The 21,223-nt window shown below is 31.4% G+C and overlaps 2 protein-coding genes across 2 annotated transcripts; both read left to right on the top strand.

Annotated features, from left to right (window-relative positions):
* Positions 1-4,919: 4,919 nt before the first annotated feature.
* On the top strand, positions 4,920-14,874 carry LOC107064885 (endoplasmic reticulum transmembrane helix translocase). The gene is made up of 19 exons (XM_015318052.2): positions 4,920-5,447; positions 5,795-6,060; positions 6,142-6,370; positions 6,432-6,585; positions 6,655-6,807; positions 7,399-7,581; positions 7,690-7,827; positions 7,907-8,027; positions 8,110-8,264; positions 8,335-8,510; positions 8,613-8,852; positions 8,939-9,157; positions 9,246-9,435; positions 9,520-9,786; positions 10,189-10,525; positions 10,639-10,813; positions 10,958-11,101; positions 11,164-14,320; positions 14,750-14,874. Exons 1-18 carry the CDS (start codon positions 5,163-5,165, stop codon positions 11,272-11,274), a joined length of 3,543 nt encoding a protein of 1,180 aa, XP_015173538.2. The 5' UTR covers positions 4,920-5,162; the 3' UTR covers positions 11,275-14,320; positions 14,750-14,874.
* LOC107064887 (sodium-coupled monocarboxylate transporter 2) lies at positions 14,180-20,482 on the top strand. Its single transcript, XM_015318054.2, has 16 exons — positions 14,180-14,320; positions 15,104-15,150; positions 16,214-16,404; positions 16,653-16,812; positions 16,908-16,973; positions 17,054-17,105; positions 17,303-17,370; positions 18,212-18,366; positions 18,483-18,623; positions 18,726-18,950; positions 19,051-19,234; positions 19,347-19,433; positions 19,521-19,690; positions 19,770-19,928; positions 20,023-20,149; positions 20,234-20,482. Exons 3-16 carry the CDS (start codon positions 16,214-16,216, stop codon positions 20,264-20,266), a joined length of 1,818 nt encoding a protein of 605 aa, XP_015173540.1. The 5' UTR covers positions 14,180-14,320; positions 15,104-15,150; the 3' UTR covers positions 20,267-20,482.
* Positions 20,483-21,223: the final 741 nt, after the last annotated feature.

The following is a 21,223-nucleotide window of genomic DNA, read 5'->3' as shown; positions in this document are numbered from 1 at the left end:
GTAACATCACTGCGACGTATGGATAATCAATTCAAACAGGATGGTGCGTTAATGAAGAGATAATTGCGTCGCACGTGTTTCCGATAATCGCAGGATAATATCATTGAGGAACAAAAATACGGAAAAAGAGGGAGTTCGGTAACATTAATTATGCAAGACCATATGTTCAAACTGATCTCTGAAAGCAAACGTACTAATTTTGGAATTATTACGTTTCTTGTGGATCTGTTATGGCAAATGTTTCTGTTCCAACTGGGAAATCAAGATAATTTTTTTACGGGCGGACCTTTTATCGTGAACGAGAAGCTCTGGCCCCGAGCCTGCCATTTCCCAAAGATTATCTGAAAAACGTCACATATACGTTTGAAAAGTTTTATTATCTTGTATTATTATAACTCACCAACAACAAAAAAAGAGGACTTTACGATTTTACTTACATGATACATTAGATCACACTAACCGAAATAATCTCGGTCGTTATTCCTTCGATACCGGACATAAAAGTTGAGAGTATCGAGGAATCGACAACAGTAAAACATAAATCCTATAGAAACATTTCCAAGTTTCTTCGCGTAATTAATTTAACGCATATGCATTTCCCCAGTATGATTAATGTCCTGAGCCACGTCCTACTAAGGAGAGAAGCGATGTATCGTCGACGAGATTGTTCATTCCGGAGTTTCCATAATTTATAGGAACTGTCGATATGTAATCGCTGCCAGAAATGCGCATCGCCAAACTTTTGCGAGGCCTCGTGCATCCACCGTGACGAAGAACATGATTATGGAAGCATGTAAAAATATATGTATATGTAAGTTAAGAAATAAAACTGAGGGTTGAGAAAGAAAAGAACAAGGGGGAGTCGAAATATGTCGGAAAACAAAAGTAATAGATCTCCTTCTATATGAGCACTTCGGTGGAAAGAGAAGTGGAATAAAGTAGCTATTTCAGTAGGGCTAGAAACGATTACACTTGCAGATGCCTCAACCATTGGTTTTCGCCATTAGATCAATCTTCCCTTACTGTGGCCAAACCACTTGGAGAAACAGTGCTATTTCTAGAACAAGTCCGTTGTATCTAAAGAGAGCTTGAGAGAGTTTACGTTCTCTAGATAAATTATACCTGACCATATAAGATCGAGCCCAAAGATAATAATTCAAATGTTAATTGGCTAGCTAAATTAGTCCTACCAGCTTGTGGTCTACTGATCTATCAAAAGTTCTCGCTTTTGTTCCTAGGAATCGCTATGTTCAGTCGTTTGCCCCTTCTTGCTGAAGAACACGAACTACGTTTCCTGGGAAAAACAGACCAACGTCAGCAGGATAGTCGGCGTCGATAGAGATAGCAATCAACGCTTCCCAATTCCGTGCTACTATCATACGAAAATGTAGGAATAGGGTCAATAAATTGTACTATGTTAATCGACAACATGGTTGTCGGTTTACGATAACTGTTTATTTGGATATATTACTTTAGTACATTTGATAATTACTTTTAACAATAACGCGAATCATATGATATTACATAAGAAAGAGAGTTAATTTAAGTCAAGTATTTGTCGTGACAATTTTGATGTAAAAACTTCTTCCCAACTTTCTCTTCCTAACATTCTCTCCTTAATGAACTTTAACGCGTCTTATGTAGCGATAAAGTATGTCATACAAATAGAAGGTAGGGTAGATACCTTCCTTAACTTAATACTTCGCAAAACTTTACCCTGGAAATTATTTTCTATCCTCATCATTAGATGTAGTGCACATATAGGAAATCATACGGTAGATAAATTTCTTCGATTATTAGTGAAAAACGTATGATAGAGAAATGCAGTAATACTTCGTGATGACATAACGAGGTTAATGAATACTCACTGTGCTCGTTAAGGGATAAATAAAGAAGCAAACTAACTCCGTGCAGACTATATTACCGTCACGAAGAAAGAAAAGTAACGACAGATCATTCGGAGTTTATCCCTTGAAGAATGAAGTGTTGTTCCCTACAACGTACGGGGGCTCGCTTGATGGTTGGTTATCTCAAATATTTGTTTTACTAACAGTTCAAACAATTGACCCAATTGATTTTCCGGGCCTCTGCTTCAACTCCCTCCATCATCTCTCTCTATCTTTCTCTCTCCCTTTCCCCTCTGCTCCATCAATAGGTAGAGTTTCGCTCTCCACATGTAACGTGGCTATGCATTAGGATGTTTCATTAGCGATCAAAGGATATCCCGTTCAGTCGAAGTCACTCGAACGAAAATTTGCATTTCGATGCGGTAGCCCCGATTGATGAACCCGTCTTTGTATTAAATCAAAGCTGAGTTCTCTCTTTATCTCTCTTTGTGGTGTTAAACGCCCAACGAATGTCTCCGTTGATATCTATCACCAAGTGAGAGATCTTCGATCCGATTCTATTTCATCGAATGCATTGAAGAGATCACTGAGGTTGCTAATACTATAGATAGATACGTGATATGAATATAAATAGAGTTGCTTTTATTACGATCATATCTAGATAGTTATCGTTCCTATAGGATTTCGGTGCTCTTCCAAATTATACGAGTTATATGTTCGGATCAGCTTAATCCCACAATGATCGATTCCCGTAGAAAGAAATTCAAGGAAAATCTCAGTTTCCTTGAACAAAGATCTGAAGCTTAATCTAACGTAAAAAAAAAAAACATCGATTATTCGCGACAGGACGTGCTTGTTAAACTGTTTTCTTTCAAGGGAAAAATGTTTCTGTATTGTAACTTAATATCGTTACAAACGCATCTGCATAAGCGTTGTTCGAAGTGCTCCTTCAGTACGGCTCTTTGAACTTTACAGTTTGTAAATCTGTTAAAAGAACTCTGCGTAATCGAAAGGAAGAAAATAACAAGAGATAAAACGAATAGTAAGGAGAACACTTTGAAAAATTTTGACAACTTTGTCGCAAAGCAGATACGAAAAATCTTTAATAACGTCGTCCGCGTTCTTCTAGCGATCTACTCGAGAACAGAAAAAGGAAAGAATACAAAAAAAAAAAAAGAAAAAGAAGAATAAGAGGAGGTCGTCCGGTACAAAAACGAGTTGGTAATCAGCCAAGCAAAACGTTCGCTTCATAAACACATTGGACGAATTCCAGATATATTCATATGAACATTTAAAACGTTAATTATCTCAAGCTGTTTCCCGCGCTCTGATTGCGAATCGAAGTTGGCGTGGGTTTTGTAACACAAAATTAGAAAAGTAGTAGTCACTTGACGATTATCGCGAATTACAGTTATATCGGACTATAATATTGACTGTTACTACTTACAGTAGATTGTTACCACAGTTTTCGCACGAGTACAAGACGAAGCTTTCTCACGTAGCATCGGGTAAACAAAATTTAAAGCAGTAGAAACCATTTGGATCATGGACGACGTACCTCAGGAAGATACCTCATTTACAACTCAAATTTGAAGGGTATAGCATTCGCCACCGATATTAGGTGATCAAATATGCTATGAGAGAGTTATACAAGTAGGAGTTACCGCGTAGAATTAATTAACACCGAAATATAGCATTATGGTTCCTAGCTTATTGACGAAACGAGGTCGATGCTCTCTTTTTAAATCCACTTCTTTTCTCTATTTTTTCTTTCTTCAATGAATATGCTAAAATGAATAGGCGTGAAATTAATTACTACATTAATTATCCAAATGATACGTCTTATTTCATGATCGTTATTCTTCTTACAATATAATTATAATAAATAATTACAATAATTTCTTAACTATAAATTAATTTTATAATAAATAGTATATGTGTGTGTGTGATGGCATATTATAATAAAATATAAAAATTTATATTTTATCACAAGGTAATAAATGTACATTTATTTATTACTACGTATATTTATTAAACAAAATTGTTGTTAAATATATTATATGATTTTTTATTGTCTACTTTCTTATAATATTTGTTGATAAATAAATAATATTAGAGCTCTACTTGACGCAACTCAGTTGATACAGCTCTAGTTAAAGTTTCCTTAAAGTAACACTAGAGTGCACTTCGAGTGCGCTTCATTTCATGAACGTGACGCAACATGGTAGATGCGCCACCTCGAAATGAAACTAAAGTGGACAAAATGCATCAGAATTTTTAGTTACATTGTAAATATAATTGAATTATTAATCATTAATTTATATTTTGTTTATATATTTTAGGATTATATACATTTAAATTCTATTGCACAACTTGTTATATTTTAATGAAATTATTTAAAAACATTATTTGAAGTCGTCGTCGTTCTTCTTTTGTTGTGTTGCTCTTCTCAGAAGTTTCATGTTTCATGTTACATTATGTCACTAAATAACCTGTCCACGTGGCAACTTCGAAGTTGTATTGCTTACTATGAAGCATGCTGTGTTACCGGCATGAATAAATAGCGCATTAAAGCGCTTAATAAATCTTTATATTACCTATGCTATTATTATTCTATATTAATAAATATTTTATGATTTTTAATTAACGTACTTTTTTTTATGGCTATCTACAAAAACAATAAAATTTCTAATCATGTTTATGCAGAATTGCAATAACCAATGAACTGCAATTAACCTCTGTCAATATTATTAATTGTTCAATAAAAAAAAATGCTGCGACAAAATAATTTGTCGTTATAAATTTTGTATCAGATCTTTGTAACAATTATTTTGTCACTAGTTTTATAGAAGTAGTATTATAAGAAAAGTGGTAATAAGTTTAAAAATATACGGTACAAATAATAAATACCTACACAATTGATATTTGCGAACTATGAATGTTGAGTACTGAAATAAAAGATCGGAAAACATCAAACAGGATCCTAGAAATGATCAATTTCTACACTAATGTTTCTACTAGTATCAATTTTAACCACAAGGCAGCACATTTAACAGCGACAACAGCACCTCCTATCATATAGTAGTCAACAGTTCTGAAAATCTTGATTCCTGACATAAGTTTGTCCCCTCTGGCAGATCTTTTAATACCACCGTGGCGTGGTTACACCAAACGTAACCTTTTTTACGCTTCCTAATTGAACAATAAGAATTCTTGTAGATGTCTAATGAAAGAAAGTATAACTGTTGTAACAAGTATCGAGATTCGCGTAAGAAGGAATTTTATATAGTAACCCTACGTTAATACATCTATGCTATGTTGGGTCGTAGTATAATCATGGCGACTAACAAATCACGACTGGACGATCTTGTACAAACGGTTACTCTTCACAATCCTCGAAAATTGTTATTCAATGGTTACGTCTTACCCTTCGTAGTATTGCAATTTATGTGGATTTATAGTTGGATATTTGTTTACGGTTTCGATGAGTATTATGATGCAGGCCTGGTTGGGATTGCTGCAATCGGTGTGCTACAAATTTTTGTCTGCTTGTGCTGCCAATGGTCTGTGCATGTGCATACCTTTTTGAATTGCAGTTCGGTAAGTATATATGCTTGATTAGTGAATTACATTTCTTTTTATTTATTTACACGCAGAATGCAATTGGCCGGAACAATATGTACACTGTGTCGTGACAGCTATACGAACGGATGTTCGACTTCTGCTATGTGAAGTCACATGACCAACAAGCGGGAAGATTTTTTAAATTCGAACATAAAACAAATATACGGCACTTTATTCATTTATCTGTGCGATCTTTTTCGTATCATTTTGATATATTTTTATTATTCAATTAATTTGAAATATATTTTATTAATGTATTATATTGAAAGACATGATTTATATGTTACTTAAATGTGGTAATCAAAGAAAATTTGGTATATTAGGAAAAAAATCCGTATATAGCGACAATAGCGAAGGTAGTGCCTACTCCAAATAATGGCAGTTCTGAACTTGTTAAATTACACCATGCAGAAAAACAAGAACCATGGTTTGTATTTCAAAAAACAAAGTATTATTGGGAACCAAACACAAAGTGTTTTAAAAGTCTTCAATTTCCTATAAATCAATCAATTAAACATTATTCCGAATGGAAGGGATATCTCGATGAAAAGGAAGTTACAGCTGCCGAGGAAAAATATGGCAAAAATAAGTGGGTTCATAGTTTTCAAATGATTTTAATAATATTGTAAAAAGATCAACTGAGTAAGACGTTATAAATTTTTGCATTTAGATTGGATATGGTTGTACCGGAATTTGGGAAACTTTTCAAAGAAAGAGCTATCGCGCCATTTTTTGTTTTTCAAGTATTTTGTGTAGGACTTTGGTGCCTCGATAAATATTGGTATTATAGTATTTTCACTCTTATTATGCTTATTATGTTTGAATGTACACTTGTACAACAACAACTTCGAAACATGGCTGAAATACGAAAAATGGGAAACAAACCGTATATGATAATGGTCAGTATAATCGGTAAAAAATATTAATGGATTTTTTAATGATGTCAATTTAATATTTAAGGTTTATAGAAACAGAAGATGGCGTAATATATTTACCGATCAATTAGTTCCCGGTGATATTGTTTCAATAACACGATCACAAGATGATAATTTAGTTCCATGTGACATGTTATTACTGAGAGGTCCATGTATTGTGGATGAAAGTATGCTAACAGGTAATTGTTGTAATATCTTGTTAATTGAATGATTTACAAGCAGGCCAATAATATGCTATGTCTTGTAAGGTGAATCTGTTCCTCAAATGAAAGAACCAATAGATGATATAGATGGCAACAGAAATTTAAACATAGAAGGAGACGATAAACTTCATGTATTATTTGGAGGAACTAAAGTAGTACAACATACATCACCTAGTAAAAATGTGTCAGGTTTAAGAGGTACGCATTTTAAAACAACAACTGAAATATATAAGATATTATTATTATTATTAATTGGTATTAGGAACTCGAAAGTTCATTTCCGCAAATACCAAATCCCGCCTATGTTCCCGTCCTTGAGTGTGGTTCCTCCATTCGCGGTCTTTGTAGCCTATTTCCTTAAGATCCCTGGTGACAATGCGTCACCCCTATTTTAACGCGCTATGCTTACTAAAAACTTCCAACATTTGATTACCTATTCTCACTTTATCCCTAGTTTCCTTTAAACAAATTTGAAACAGGTTTACCAATTTTCTTGGTATCCCCTGTCTTATTAAGATTTCGAGCATTTTTTCCCGTTTTATTGAATCGTACGCTTTTCTAAATCGACATAAAGTTGGTGTACCGGCTAATTAACCCCTTAAGAAACAATTTTGGCTCAACGTAATACAACGCCGCTCGAGTTAACTCGAGTGTACAACTTAAGGGGTTAAATTACCATTTTTTTTTCTAAGATTTACCGAATAGTAAAGAACTGGTCTGCAGTCGATCTATTTCTCCTAAAAATATGAGATTTATAATGATTAATTAAATTATATCTATATATTTCAGCCGTTGATAATGGCTGTGTTGCTTATGTTTTGCGTACTGGATTCTCAACATCACAGGGTAAACTTTTAAGAACAATACTCTTTGGAGTTAAGCGTGTCACAGCTAATAATCTTGAAACATTTGGATTCATTCTATTTCTTCTAATATTTGCGATTGCCGCTGCAGCTTATGTTTGGATTAAAGGTTTAATAATTTTTATTGATCATGCGATATATATCGAGTACAATTAGAAGTAGTATTTTTATACCTAAGAGAATCTTTTTTTTTTTTTTATAAATATAATATTTTTAGGTAGCGAGGATCCAACAAGAAATAAGTATAAATTATTTTTGGAGTGTACACTTATTCTTACATCCGTTGTACCACCAGAATTACCCATCGAATTGTCGTTAGCTGTAAACACGTCTTTGTTAGCTTTATCTAAATTAGGTAATTTATAAAACATTAATATATTTCATTATTATCTCTTATTAATGGTACATGATATTAAAATAAAAATTATTTATAGGTGTATTTTGTACAGAACCATTTAGGATACCATTTGCGGGAAAGGTTGAGATTTGTTGTTTTGATAAAACTGGAACTTTAACTAGTGATAATCTTGTGGTCGAAGGGATAGCAGGGATTGAGTAAGTATAACTTATGAACTAAGTATTTATAACATGAGATTTAAGAATAATATTATTAAACGTAATGCTTTTGGTACTTCAGTGGTAAGGCAGATGTGATGCCACTCTCTGATGCACCTTTAGAAAGTGTACAAGTACTAGCAACGTGTCATTCCTTAGTACAATTAGATGATGGAATCGTTGGAGATCCACTTGAAAAAGCTACATTGAAAGCTGTAAATTGGAGCCTTACGAAAAGTATGTTATATCATATACGTTATTCCATAAGATTATTATATAAACAAAAACTATTTATATTTTTAAATAGGTGATTCGGTAATACCAAAAAAAGGCAAATCACCAGTACTAAGGATTTTACAAAGATATCATTTCTCGTCGGCACTAAAAAGAATGTCAGTTGTCGCAGGATACACAACTCCTGGTTCATCTGAAAATAATTACATAGTTACTGTAAAAGGTGCACCCGAAACTGTTAAGAATATGGTCAGAATTTACATAATATATTATAATACAGTTACAATTTTTTTTCTTTTTTTTTTTTTTTTATACATTAATTTGTTTCATATAAATTGTACATTATTACAGTTGTCTCAAGTTCCCGATAATTACGATTCAACATATTTGTCTCTTTCTCGTCGTGGTGCAAGAGTATTAGCCTTGGGTTATCGTAAACTTTCAAATCCTTTATCTGCTCAGGAATTAAGAGAGTTTACTCGAGAAAATTTGGAAAAAAATTTATCATTTGCTGGATTTGTTATTATAAGTTGTCCACTTAAACCTGATTCTAAGGCAGTCATTAAAGAAATTTTAAATGCTTCCCATTCTGTAAGACAAATTAATATAAAATGTCAATATAACGTTTTTTTTAATTTTATTGTATAATGCTGATTACAATACATCATTTTATTTAGGTAGTTATGATTACCGGAGATAATCCCTTAACGGCTTGTCACGTCAGTCGTGAATTGCATTTTACAAAAAAACCAAGTACTCTGATTTTAATGGAAAATGATGGTGAATGGTATTGGGAAAGTGTAGATCGAAAAACGAAAATACCATTAAGCATAAAAAATGTGAAATCGCAAGGCAATGAAATTTGGAAAGAACATACTCTTTGTATAACCGGAGAGGTAATTTTCTTTAGTACAAGATTAATGATCTATTTTTTTTCTTTTGTTCCTTTCCCATTGGACATTAATTTTATTCAATTTTATTCAGGGACTTTCGTATTTAAATGAAAATAACATAAATCTTTTACGACAATTGTTACCACATATTGTAATATTTGCTCGATGCGAGCCAAAACAGAAAGAGTTTATAATTGTTTCCTTACAATCATTGGGATATACAACATTGATGTGCGGTGATGGAACAAATGATGTAGGTGCATTAAAACATGCACAAGTGGGTAAGTCTATAGAAAAATCTAAAGAAAAAAAATATATTATTCTATTTGAGTATTTTCTGAATTATTTAATATTACAATATTCAGGTGTTGCAATATTGTCTGGTCTACCTGAAAGAGTATCGGCAGAGAGACGAGAAAATTCGTCGTTTGGAAATACGCACGTAGCCATGACAAATACGTTAACAAGTAACGGGCCTCGAATGAACACAAGACAACAACAATCTAGTATGCAAACAAAACTACCCAAAATATTAAAAGATATTGAAGAACTGGAACAATCTACTGTCATAAAACTTGGAGATGCATCCATTGCTGCACCATTTACTAGCAAAATGTCTTCTATACAGTGTAGTGAGTATACATTTATTATTAACCTTTTAGGCACGACGCACCACGATAGTGGCTTGCGCGTAACTAATCTTTCAGTACGACGCGCCATTATAACGGCTTTCGCGGATAACATCTTTTAATTATTAATGTAAATTGTCTAAGTTAAAGTACATATATGTATCATTTCTTTGAGAAAAATTATAATTTAATCATGAAAAATGTCATTAAAATGTACTCGCGTAAAGAACAGCCATTGTTCGTCACACATCGTAGTCTCATCACTTACACGTAATTCTCGTTGAACTCTGTTGTACAGAAAAATAGACTCGCGCAACATTCAGCTGTGCCTAAGAGGTTAAAGGAATTTTTAATTATACATATAATATTAGAATCAAAAATGAAATGATAATTTTTGTGTTGTAGTATGTCACGTTATAAAACAAGGACGGTGTACGTTAGTTACAACATTGCAAATGTTTAAAATTTTGGCTTTGAATGCATTAGTACTTGCTTATAGTCAATCTGTTCTGTATTTGGAAGGTATTAAATTCAGTGATGCTCAGGCAACTTTACAGGGTATCCTTTTAGCAGCCTGTTTTCTATTTATATCCACATCAAAACCACTGAAAACTTTATCTAAACAAAGACCACTGCCAAATATTTTTAATTTATACACTATTGCAACGGTGTTGCTACAATTTGCTGTACATTTCTTCTGTCTTGTGTATTTAGTGAAAGAAGCTACGCTTTTATCTCCAAGGTAAAATCCATTCGATTGAATGAATCACGATTTGCTATGTTTTCACTATTATATAGAGTTACTTATGTATTCTAAGTAATAATTATTATTATTTTTTTTCTTTATTAACTCAGCGATGACAAATTAGCAGCAATTTTTGCTGCCGATAGCAACGTAAGTGAAAATGTTTCTTCTGTCGATACTTCCGACGATAAAGATGAAGAAAAATTTGAAGCAAGTTTAATTAATAGCACGGTTTATATAATAGCTGTGGCACTTCAAATATCTACATTTGCCATCAATTATCGGGTAATAAATTATTTTGTTAAGCAATTTATTATAGATTTACAAAAATACGGAAATAATTTTGTATAGCTTATAAAGAATTTTACTATTTTGTTGTTTAATTTGATTCGTCATTTTGTTTGAATTAGATAAATTTTTATTTTGTAGGGTCAACCATTTATGGAGAGTCTAACACAAAATAAATCATTATTGTATAGTCTCTTGGGTAGTTCTGCTGTTGTCTTATCATTAGCTTGTGGATTCTTACCAGACATAGCTTCGCAATTCGAAATCGTTGATTTTCCAAGTGATGTAAGTATTATATTTAATATACAATTATTAATAAATATTAATCAATGTCCAATTGATTACAGTTTCGAAAAGTTTTGGTTCAAATACTTGTGGCAGACTTTGTGCTTGCTTATATTGCTGATAGAACTTGTTTGTGGCTCTTTGGCGAAGGAAAACATAACAAATTGCGATGAGAAAGAAGATCTGCTGAATAAAAGCCGTAATATATATATATATATATATACATATATATATATATATAAGGTAATATTTTTTACGCACGAGATGTCTCAAAGATAATTGTTTCATCGAAATAATTTGTCTACATACTAAATATTAAATATCTCATGTTATCTAAAGTATAAACATATTATTTTTTAAATGGATCTATATATATATATATCTATATATATAGCGATTTAAAAAAGACGAAGGAAAGACATGTGGATGTGTGTGTGTGGTAAAAAATGTATTGAATATATTATATTATATATCGAATGTTTTCTTTTTTAATTCATGATAAAAAAAGAAATCGCGTAGCCGGTGTGAGTATAATGATATTCGATTTTTTCCTTCGCAATATAAACAAAAAGAAAAATCAATTTATGAAGACAATTTTATATTCTATATATAAAATTTTAATATTTATAAATTGGAAAAGTGATAACAATCTCTATCATTTTTTTTTTTTTTTTATTAAGAAATACGGAATAAAACGATTAACGTGATTACAAACAATAAATGTAGAAAGGAATAATATTACATAAGATAGCACACATCAGACACCAATATCTTATTCTATTATAGGTAGCCTAATTATTTAGTAATGCATTTGATATGCGTAAACGTCATTTAATCATTCTTTAAATTCATTTATATATATTTTGAATCGATCAATACTTATCGATCAAAAAATATATATATTTATATATATATGATAAATAATAAATATTATTTTCTTTTGTTTTTCTATACGAATATAATATCACTCCGTCGTATATTATTACAAATTTTTGTAATTTCGATCATTTAATTATCGATACGACGATATATTTAATAATAATAATTAAACACACAAAATGAACTGAAGTTAAACCAGCGTGCATTATTCGATTTTACATAAATAATGAGCTATCGAACTGTAATGACTTTTCTTAATTCCATTAGGATATCGTTTGCAATTTTTTTTGTTTTTTTTTTTGACGTTAACACCACATTCCGTTCGCTTGCTTCATTGAAGAATTATGAAAATTTATTGGCGATATGTATATAGCTCTAGAGAGTTTCAACTATAACGTTATTTCTATTAAGGAATGCACTGTTTAATATATTTCATTGTATATAGTAACAATTGCATTCCAATATTTAGTATAGTATTAACAAAAATGTCACATCACGAATTTATATTATTTAACAGATTGCAAATGTTATGTCAGAAATAGATGAATTGTTTTGATTTGTCAAGTTATTTCAGAGAACTTTTTCAAAGTTATTTATATTATTTTTAACGAAAGTTAGTTTCAATTTTGTTGTTTTTATTTTTGTTGTTCTTATTTTTTACCATCATCAATCGTGCATATAACAACGATCGACACGAATATTATTGTACATTTATCCATGCTCTTACGTTAACTTTCTTCTTTTATAAATTTTTCTTCGAATTATTATTATTAATTTTTTTTTTTTTTTTTCTTAATTTTATATACTTCAGGGAAGGACATTTATTGTATATCATTGTAATATAAAGGTTTGTAATAAAAAAAAAAAAATACATATATACATATATACATATATATATATATATATTCTTTGTTGTGTGATCATAATGATCAATCGTAATTGTCAAATTTGCGATAATATTTTGTTTTTCAAACTTTTATGTTACCGCCATATTCGTTCTTTGGTATTGTATAATAAAGGAAAAAAAAAAACAAAAAATAGAAAAACTAAAAAAGAAAATTTTCACAAAATTTATTGTTGTAGTTTGTCTTAATCGACCTGCATAATTCACGATAAAAATAATTTATGTCTGGTTATAATATCTTTCATTTTTTACATTTTTCGTACAAGGTTGTTCGTACATTTGATGACGACAGTATATATTAGAAACGGATTTGCATTAAGATTAAAAAGGGAATAACACATAATATTTCAATGTTAGCAGTATAAACTGCAATAAGTACTTACGTATATTTTTATCGTAAAATATAACAAAAAATGAAATAAACAAATAAAAATGAAAAACAGATTAAAATGACACTTGAAAAAAAAAAAGAAAAATGTTGCATTAAAAAACAAATCAAAATTTCATTCGACATAAACGTCCGTGTACCGTAATTCTATTCGATAATCATGGTTTGCGTTATGAAACATAATAATAAAATGTTTGACAAGGAAAATAAACGTCCAGTTAGAATATTTCTACGCATATTTTGTCTATTGTCTATTTGAAAAAGAAAAAGAAAAAGAAAAAATTCACGTGGCAAATTATACACTGCTTTCGTCATTTTCAACTCTATTTAATGAACAAAGAATTATAATAATAATAAAAAATAGTAAGAAAAAGAAAGAGAGAGAGAGAGAGAGAGAGAGAGAGAGAGAGGGAGAGAAAGAAAGAGAGAGAAATGAAGAAGAAAATGGAGGGAGGAAGAATTTTTCCTACATCTTCTTAATATAAATCTTGATTGGTTCAATCCCCGTTTAAAACTTGCCAACCAACGAAAGTTACAAACGAAAGATAGTCATCACCATACTACATACCATCATCATCATCATCATTATCATCGTTGTATTTTCGTTTTCTTTGGTAGGAGTTGAGAACGTAGTTACTCGAATCTTAAGTTCGTTAACGACTCGGTAGTGCAACACTCAGTCAGTCAGTCAGTCAGTCAGTCAGTCAGTCAGTCAGTCTTGAGTCGGAATCAGAAGAGTAACTTATAAGTTTCTGTAACCATATCAACGTGAATCATTTTGTTTGTTGCTTTGACTCGCGAACGGATACGACTTTCTCGTATCCGATCTTTCATGTGCGAGTGAATGAGTGTTAACAATATATTTTTTCCCATAAAATTGTTTATTTTAATCAAACCGTACAAAATATTATTTACTATGGTCACCGAACTTACAAATCTTTGAATATACTTTGTTTATTTTTTTTCTTTTTCTTTTGACAATAATCTTGTTCAACGAATATATGTATTTTGATAGCAAGCATAAAGTATCAAGTGCCTTTTATTTTAGGTCAGTGATTTTGATTTAAAATAGTCATTTAATCAAACTCGACCCATTAACTTACTTTGCATAGATTATTTGTTTTAAACTGTTCATAATAATATATTTAACGTAAGTTACTTAATGAATTTTTTTTTTTTCTATTGTTTTTGGATTTGTTTTATTTTGAAAATGACTTGAACCAATAGACAAGATTTGTGATTGTGATTGTCTATTTTATTCCATACTATTTTGCGATATAATATATATATCAATTAGTGAATCATTCTAAAACAAAAAAAAGAAAGAAAGATATTTAAACGTATTACAATTTACGTTCCTTGCTATTTTTATAATCTTTTTAAATGAACTCATTTATTATGTTATCGTAAACATTTAATTTACGAAACAAATATATATATATATATATATCTATATATATTTGTGACAAATGATTAGTCTAAATTATTGCTAATAAACGATACTTTGGTTACAATTTATTAAACAATATAAATTAAATTAATAAACTAAACAAAAGGAAGAAACAGAAGTACGGATTAAAAATGCTATTTCATTAAAAGTAATTTTACATTATCTATATGGAAAATTTAAAGTAACTGTATATCTACATGTGACCAAAGTAATTCGTTTATCGATCGTAGATCAAGGTCGTCCTTAAATCGTTCAATGTAATACGATCAATATTCTCAGATTTACAACGAGTCGTGATCACAGTATTATCGTCGATAAATATTTAACGATCGTCAAATAAAGAGAGAATTTGCTTGACCGCAACTTTGTTCTATTGTATAGCAGTTGCAACTTCTAAATATAACAAGAATTATTAATAGAATTTAAAGGTGAGTTTATTTATCGACTAATAGTCATAACACATTTGATAAATCATTCCAGCCGGTAATGTCCAAATCTACTTTCCTTATTACTGGTAATTCATATATATATATAAATATTAATATATGTCAAATATAATAAACACAAACCTTCTTTTTATTTCTTACTTGAACATAAAAAAAAAGAAAAAATGTCTAATTAAGAAATATAAGTATTTATCAAAAAATATCATTAGTTATCTTCCATTAATATACATACGATCGTATTAATATGTAATAAACAAATTCATGTAATTTGTTCGTCTTAAAATTAGCCACAATCGATCATATTCTATTATACTTTTATTATTTAGCAATTATTTTCCTTTTCAAATTGAATATTTACTCATGAAATATTTTACTTTAATTCGTCATTGCAGTTTCGCAATTAAAATATAAATATTCCTAGTTGTTTCATTAAAAGTTATGAAGCTCATGCCCGTTAGATTAAAGTTGTACGTATTGTTCACAATATAACGACATGTACAATAAGTAAAAATGAAATAAAAAAAAAAAAAAAAAAAAAAAACAACAAACCATTGATGATATGTTATTAGAAAACGTAAACATGACAATTGAAGTATTATTAATCCAAAAATGTATATTGCTTTTGCCTTTACTTCGAACCATTTTATTAACATTTCTTTTATTAAACTTTTGACCTATATACGCTGTATGTAGAATCAACACGCGTTATTCGACATAAGGATCGTTAATTTGTCTTTGTTAACATTTCACATTGCCATTTTTCTTGTCCTAATAGAGCTTAATAATCATCGTACAGTGTTCGTGAGTGTAAATGATTTTATATTTTTACTATTTTTATTTCTTTGTTTTTTTCTTTTTTTTTTTCTTTCAAGTTCTGATTACTCTCTTCTCTTAATCAATATGTGTTTCAATCTTTTAGAGAAGAAACTACTTTTGTAAGAATGTCATTTAACAAAAAAGAAAAAAAACTACAAATACTAAATACTCGTTTCTACGATCTTAAATACATATATTTTTGTTCTCCTATATTTTACACAATTTGAAGATGTTCGAGAATAGTTCTGAGAACGGACACTTTCATTGGGTTGATTGGCTGGTTTTTGCTGCTATGCTGACTATATCTGCAGCCGCTGGACTTTGGCATTATAAGAGTGCTCAGAAATCGAGCGTAGAAAATTATTTGCTCGGTGGAAGGAAACTTAGTCTTTGGCCGGTATCTGCATCTTTAATTGCCAGGTAACAACAAGTTTTCTCGTCACCTTTTTCCGAGATTTTAAAAAATTCATTTATTATTTCGTCATCGCTATTATTATACAAATCATTTATTATATGCTTATATATCTAAACTTTAAATAATTATTTGCGAAAAAAAAAACATAAATATTTCTATACGTTGACGAGATGTGATTTGTATGTATCGTTCGCCAATACAAATTCCGAATTTATTATAAAGTTGTTGTTGTTTTTTTTTTTTCAATTTACAGTTTTATATCTGGCGTAACTATTGTCGGAGCACCTGCAGAAATTTACAATTTCGGTACACAATATTGGATTACCGTAATATCATTGTTTTTTTCCGGAGTTGTCATTGCATCCGTTTATTTGCCTGTTTTCGTAACGTTAAAATTGAATTCGGCTTACGAGGTATGCCAGTAAATTTGAACTTATCGTGTGAACTTAAATAAAATGTAATTAATACAAATATAATTTGTATATACATATTAAATTATTCTTTTCAGTATTTAGAGATAAGATTTAACAAGGGAGTTAGAATTTTAATATCACTAATATTCGTATTGGACGCAGTAAGTATATATATTTGATAATATATTGAATTTGATTTCTTTTTTCTCTTTTTTATCTTTACATAAGAAACATATTTTAGGTTCTCTATCAATCGATAGTAGTCTATGTACCTGCATTGGCATTAAATCAAGGTATTTTTTTCTACAAACATTTCATTCATAGTTAAATTATTATATGTTGCAATATCCTTAACACACTTTCATCACCGTCTCATAATGTATTTATTTATATAATACTATTACATTTCAACATCATATTTTATACTTTATATAATCTAATTTAATTAACGTTTATATATATATATATATATATCATTTTATTATTTTAGTAAGTGATATCAATACGTACATCATCAGTGCTATCATATGCGGAGTATGCGTCTTTTACACAGTCCTCGTAAGTTTGATATTTAAACAATATCTGTATAATATTAATGATGATGGGGATGACATTATTGGGAAATGAATCGATGAAGACGTATTATAACGGAAGTTACAACGTCATCAAAATTTTCCTATCTAACGCTTCCGGTAGCGTTGTATAGTTCGCTGTTAAGTCGTAACAACCATAAAGGATCAAGCTAGTTTAGGAGGATGGTATCTCGTCGTCAACAAATTCTCGTTTGCGTGATTCGAGTTCCTTCGACTTGTTGGGGTATGGGGGTGGGGGGTGGTTAGGGGGTAGAAAGAAAGAAGGAATGAGAGAGAAAGAGAGTGTGAGGAGAAATGGGGTGAGAGAATGAATGGGGATGAGAGGTAGAGAGAAAGAGAGAGAGAGAGAGAAGAGAAAAGGGAAAGGGCCTGGGAGGAAACAATTTTCGGTGGACAATGCCGCGAAGAATCTCGTGCGAGCACGGGCGAAATGTTTATGGACGGAAACTGAAAAGGTCGACAATAGCTCGTTGAAACAATGGCGTCGTCGAGTGGTGTGCGCTTGTTGGTTGGTAGTAGCAGATCACAAAGCCAGCCTTGAAGTGATTAATCGCGGCTACCTACCTACCTACCTACCTACCTACCTACCTACCTACCTACCTCCCTCCCTACCTACCTACCTACCTACCTATGGAGGCCCGCGTAATTATCCGAGCAATTTGTTCGACCAAGATATTAATGAGAATTTATCGCGAACGAGTGATTCCTTTGATCGTTTAGATCCCCCTACGACATCTCATCCCTATCATCTCATGATCATACCGATTATTCATTGTTTTTTTGTTTATGTTGTTTTCTCTATTCAGGGTGGCTTGAAGGCAGTAGTTTGGACCGATATGCTTCAAGTAATAATAATGATTCTAGCTGTATTCATCGTTACGGTCATAGGCACTTACCAAGTTGGTGGTCCATCCGAAGTATGGCAAAAGGCACGAGAAGCTAATAGAATAGAATTTTTTAAGTAAATCAAACTTTCCTTTTTTTTCTGTACATTTTTGCGATATCGTGTCATCGTTAAATTGAAGAATTTATATTATTGTTTTTGTTTTTTTTTTTTTTTTTTTTTTCATTGATTAGCTTTGATTCTTCTCTATACACGAGACATACCGTTTGGAGTGTTCTAATTGGTTCTTGGCTGTTTTCAACGGGATACATAGCTGTGAATCAAACGATGGTTCAACGGTATACATCATTGAAAACTATCAAGGCATCTAAATTGTAAGTGAGTATAACCAGTGAAATTTTATATTTTGATTGATCTTATTAAAAGTAAAACTCTATTGTAATGTGATGAAATGAAAACATGATTTATTTTTGCAGAGCTATAGGAATATCTATTACGGGAATAATTATTTTTATATCGCTATGTTGTTGGTGTGGATTGGTTCTTCTAGCTTGGTGGTCACCACCAAAGTGTGATCCAAGGGCTATCGGTTTAATTAAAGCAGATGACCAATTACTTCCAGCTTTCGTAATGGAAGCTGCTGGTCACTTGCATGGTATACCTGGTCTCTTCATTGCTGGAATTTTTGGGGCTGCTCTTAGGTATAATTAAAGATTTTGATTTATTTTCATAAATATCCGATTAAGATTAGTGTTTATTTTTTTTGTTTCAATTGAAATGTCTTTATCGTGTTTGCTTCAGTTCTCTATCGGTAGGATTTAATTCTACTTCTGTAGTACTTTTAGAAGACTTCGTGAAGAGTTGTTTCGGTTTAGAACCGAGCGAACGTTGTTCAACGATATTGGTTAAAAGTATCGTTATCATCCTTGGTCTAATCGCATTATCTTTTATTTTCTTCATCGAAACATTGGGTGGCATTTTAGTGGTCGGTATATAATAATTTTGTACATTTTTTTCATTTTTTTTTTTTTTGGATCCGAAGAACATTTTCTATTTATATTAACCGTAAAAATATTCTTTTATCGACGATTGTGAAGGTTACCAACAGTTTAAGCGCAATTGCAGCAGGAATTTCCTTTGGGGTCTTTACACTTGGTATGCTTTTCCCGTGGACCAATTCTCAGGTAGTACATTATAATTGGAATAATTATTCGTTGTTTTGAAAAAAAAAAAATCGTATGCAGTATTCAATTTGATGTTATTCTTCTTAGGGTGCCTTCGTAGGTGCTGTTGTAGGATTTTTAATAGCTGGTTGGGCATGCTTGGGAGCAAACATATCAATTAGTTCTGGTGACATAGTACCAAAAAAGCTTCCAGTACCATTGACTCAGTGTCCACGAAATATAAGTCAAGCTTTTTTAAATCAATTTGAATACAACGAGTAAATATATTTAAGTGTTTAGTAAATATTTTCTTCATGAACATTTAATTGTAAATATTATTTTGTATTTATTTTACAGCGAAGAAGATGTATTCGCTCTTTACCGATTATCCTATCATTGGTTTTCTGGACTTGGTACCATAATAGTAATCGTAATTGGAGGAATAGTTAGTTGGTTTACTGGACCAAAGGATCCTTCTTATGTAGATAGAAAATTACTGTCTCCGGTTATACATAGGTACTAATTGATATTTTATACAAATATTTTACGATTATAGTATCTGGTAATATAAAATGATTTATATTTAATAATTGTAATATTTAATGCTTAGGTGGTTACCTTATCCAAAATATCAGAATGAGGAATGGTACCAAAATACAATTGAACCTCAGGCTTCGGTAAACCTTTTATTAAAAAATGTACCGACAAAATTCAGACACAATAATACATCCGAAAAGGTATCATTATATTTGAACATATCATAGTAAATACTTTTATTTGAATATGCATTGCTTTAAGATCTAATCTTGAATTGTTTACAGAAGGAGAATCATTATGACGTAGCAGTTCCTTGACTATATCCAAATGCTATAAAAAACAAAAGTTTAGAAAATATTACACGTGTTGCTTTCATAATTATGTAGTACTTAAAATGCAGAACTCGTGTTATCAATTGCAGCTGATAAAACTTTAGAATTATAGTATATTGGATGTATAATGATTTATACAAAAAGAACGAAGTGTAAAACGAAGAAAAAAAAATATATATATTTTTATATGTTCGTAAACAATTTCTATTTCTAATCATCTCGTTTAATTATTATTTCCTTTAATTATTTAATCATTATATCAAACTGTTCTACTGTACATTACGTTTTCTTTAATTGAAAGATTTAAAAAAAACAAATCGACTTATTTCCTAGAGAGATAACTTCAGTTGACCAAGGTTGAAAGTGGTAGGGAGTACGTTAAGAACAGGACGAAGAGTAGCATGTAGGATGGAATATGGTAGTAGGAATAGCAACATAGAGAGAGCCAAAGAGCTAAGGACTCGTCCTGTCCAGTAGCGTGTTCCTGGTCGAGCGGTCCACTCGCTTCACACCGAGTTCTCTAACTGAGTTTATTCGGTTTTCAAGCTTTGGTGATTCCCGACGGTAGCTGCTATGTGAAAGACGAGAGAGAGAGAGAAACAGAGAAAGGGAAAGAGAGAGAGAGAAGATTCGGACGACGATGACGATGGGAGAGGCAAGGCCCCAGGATATTAGCCGGCTTGTTAAGGGAAAGCCAACGCCGTCAAACGTCCTTATTAAGGCCACGCAAATAACCCGGCCGCTCTCTTCGTTCACCTACATGCCTTCTCTCTTTCTCCCTCTCTCTCTCTCTCTCTCTCTCTCTTTCTATCGTTTTCTACCCCTCTACACACCTCTCTGACGTTGGAAATTCAATTTTCGCCGACCCGAAATGCGGTCGGTCAAAAGCGGCGCCGTCAGGTTCGATATTGTTCGCACCACCGATCGTGTACCTTCACTCAA

The sequence above is a fragment of the Polistes dominula genome, unplaced genomic scaffold (genome assembly GCF_049000335.1).
Source record: "Polistes dominula isolate Pdom_NZ unplaced genomic scaffold, Pdom_raw_medaka contig_16, whole genome shotgun sequence".
NCBI lineage: Eukaryota > Metazoa > Arthropoda > Insecta > Hymenoptera > Vespidae > Polistes > Polistes dominula.
This window is presented reverse-complemented; position numbering and strand designations above follow the sequence as displayed.

Excerpts from the sequence above, each read along its gene's own strand:
- LOC107064885 (XM_015318052.2), top strand. The coding sequence starts at position 5,163 with ATGTTGGGTCGTAGTATAATCATGGCGACTAACAAATCACGACTGGAC. Across the intron at positions 5,448-5,794 it reads CCTTTTTGAATTGCAGTTCG|GAAAAAAATCCGTATATAGC; the intron begins GTAAGTATATAT and ends TTGGTATATTAG. Across the intron at positions 7,828-7,906 it reads GTTAGCTTTATCTAAATTAG|GTGTATTTTGTACAGAACCA; the intron begins GTAATTTATAAA and ends AATTATTTATAG.
- LOC107064887 (XM_015318054.2), top strand. The coding sequence starts at position 16,214 with ATGTTCGAGAATAGTTCTGAGAACGGACACTTTCATTGGGTTGATTGG. Across the intron at positions 17,106-17,302 it reads TGCATTGGCATTAAATCAAG|TAAGTGATATCAATACGTAC; the intron begins GTATTTTTTTCT and ends TTATTATTTTAG. Across the intron at positions 18,367-18,482 it reads AATAGAATAGAATTTTTTAA|CTTTGATTCTTCTCTATACA; the intron begins GTAAATCAAACT and ends TTCATTGATTAG.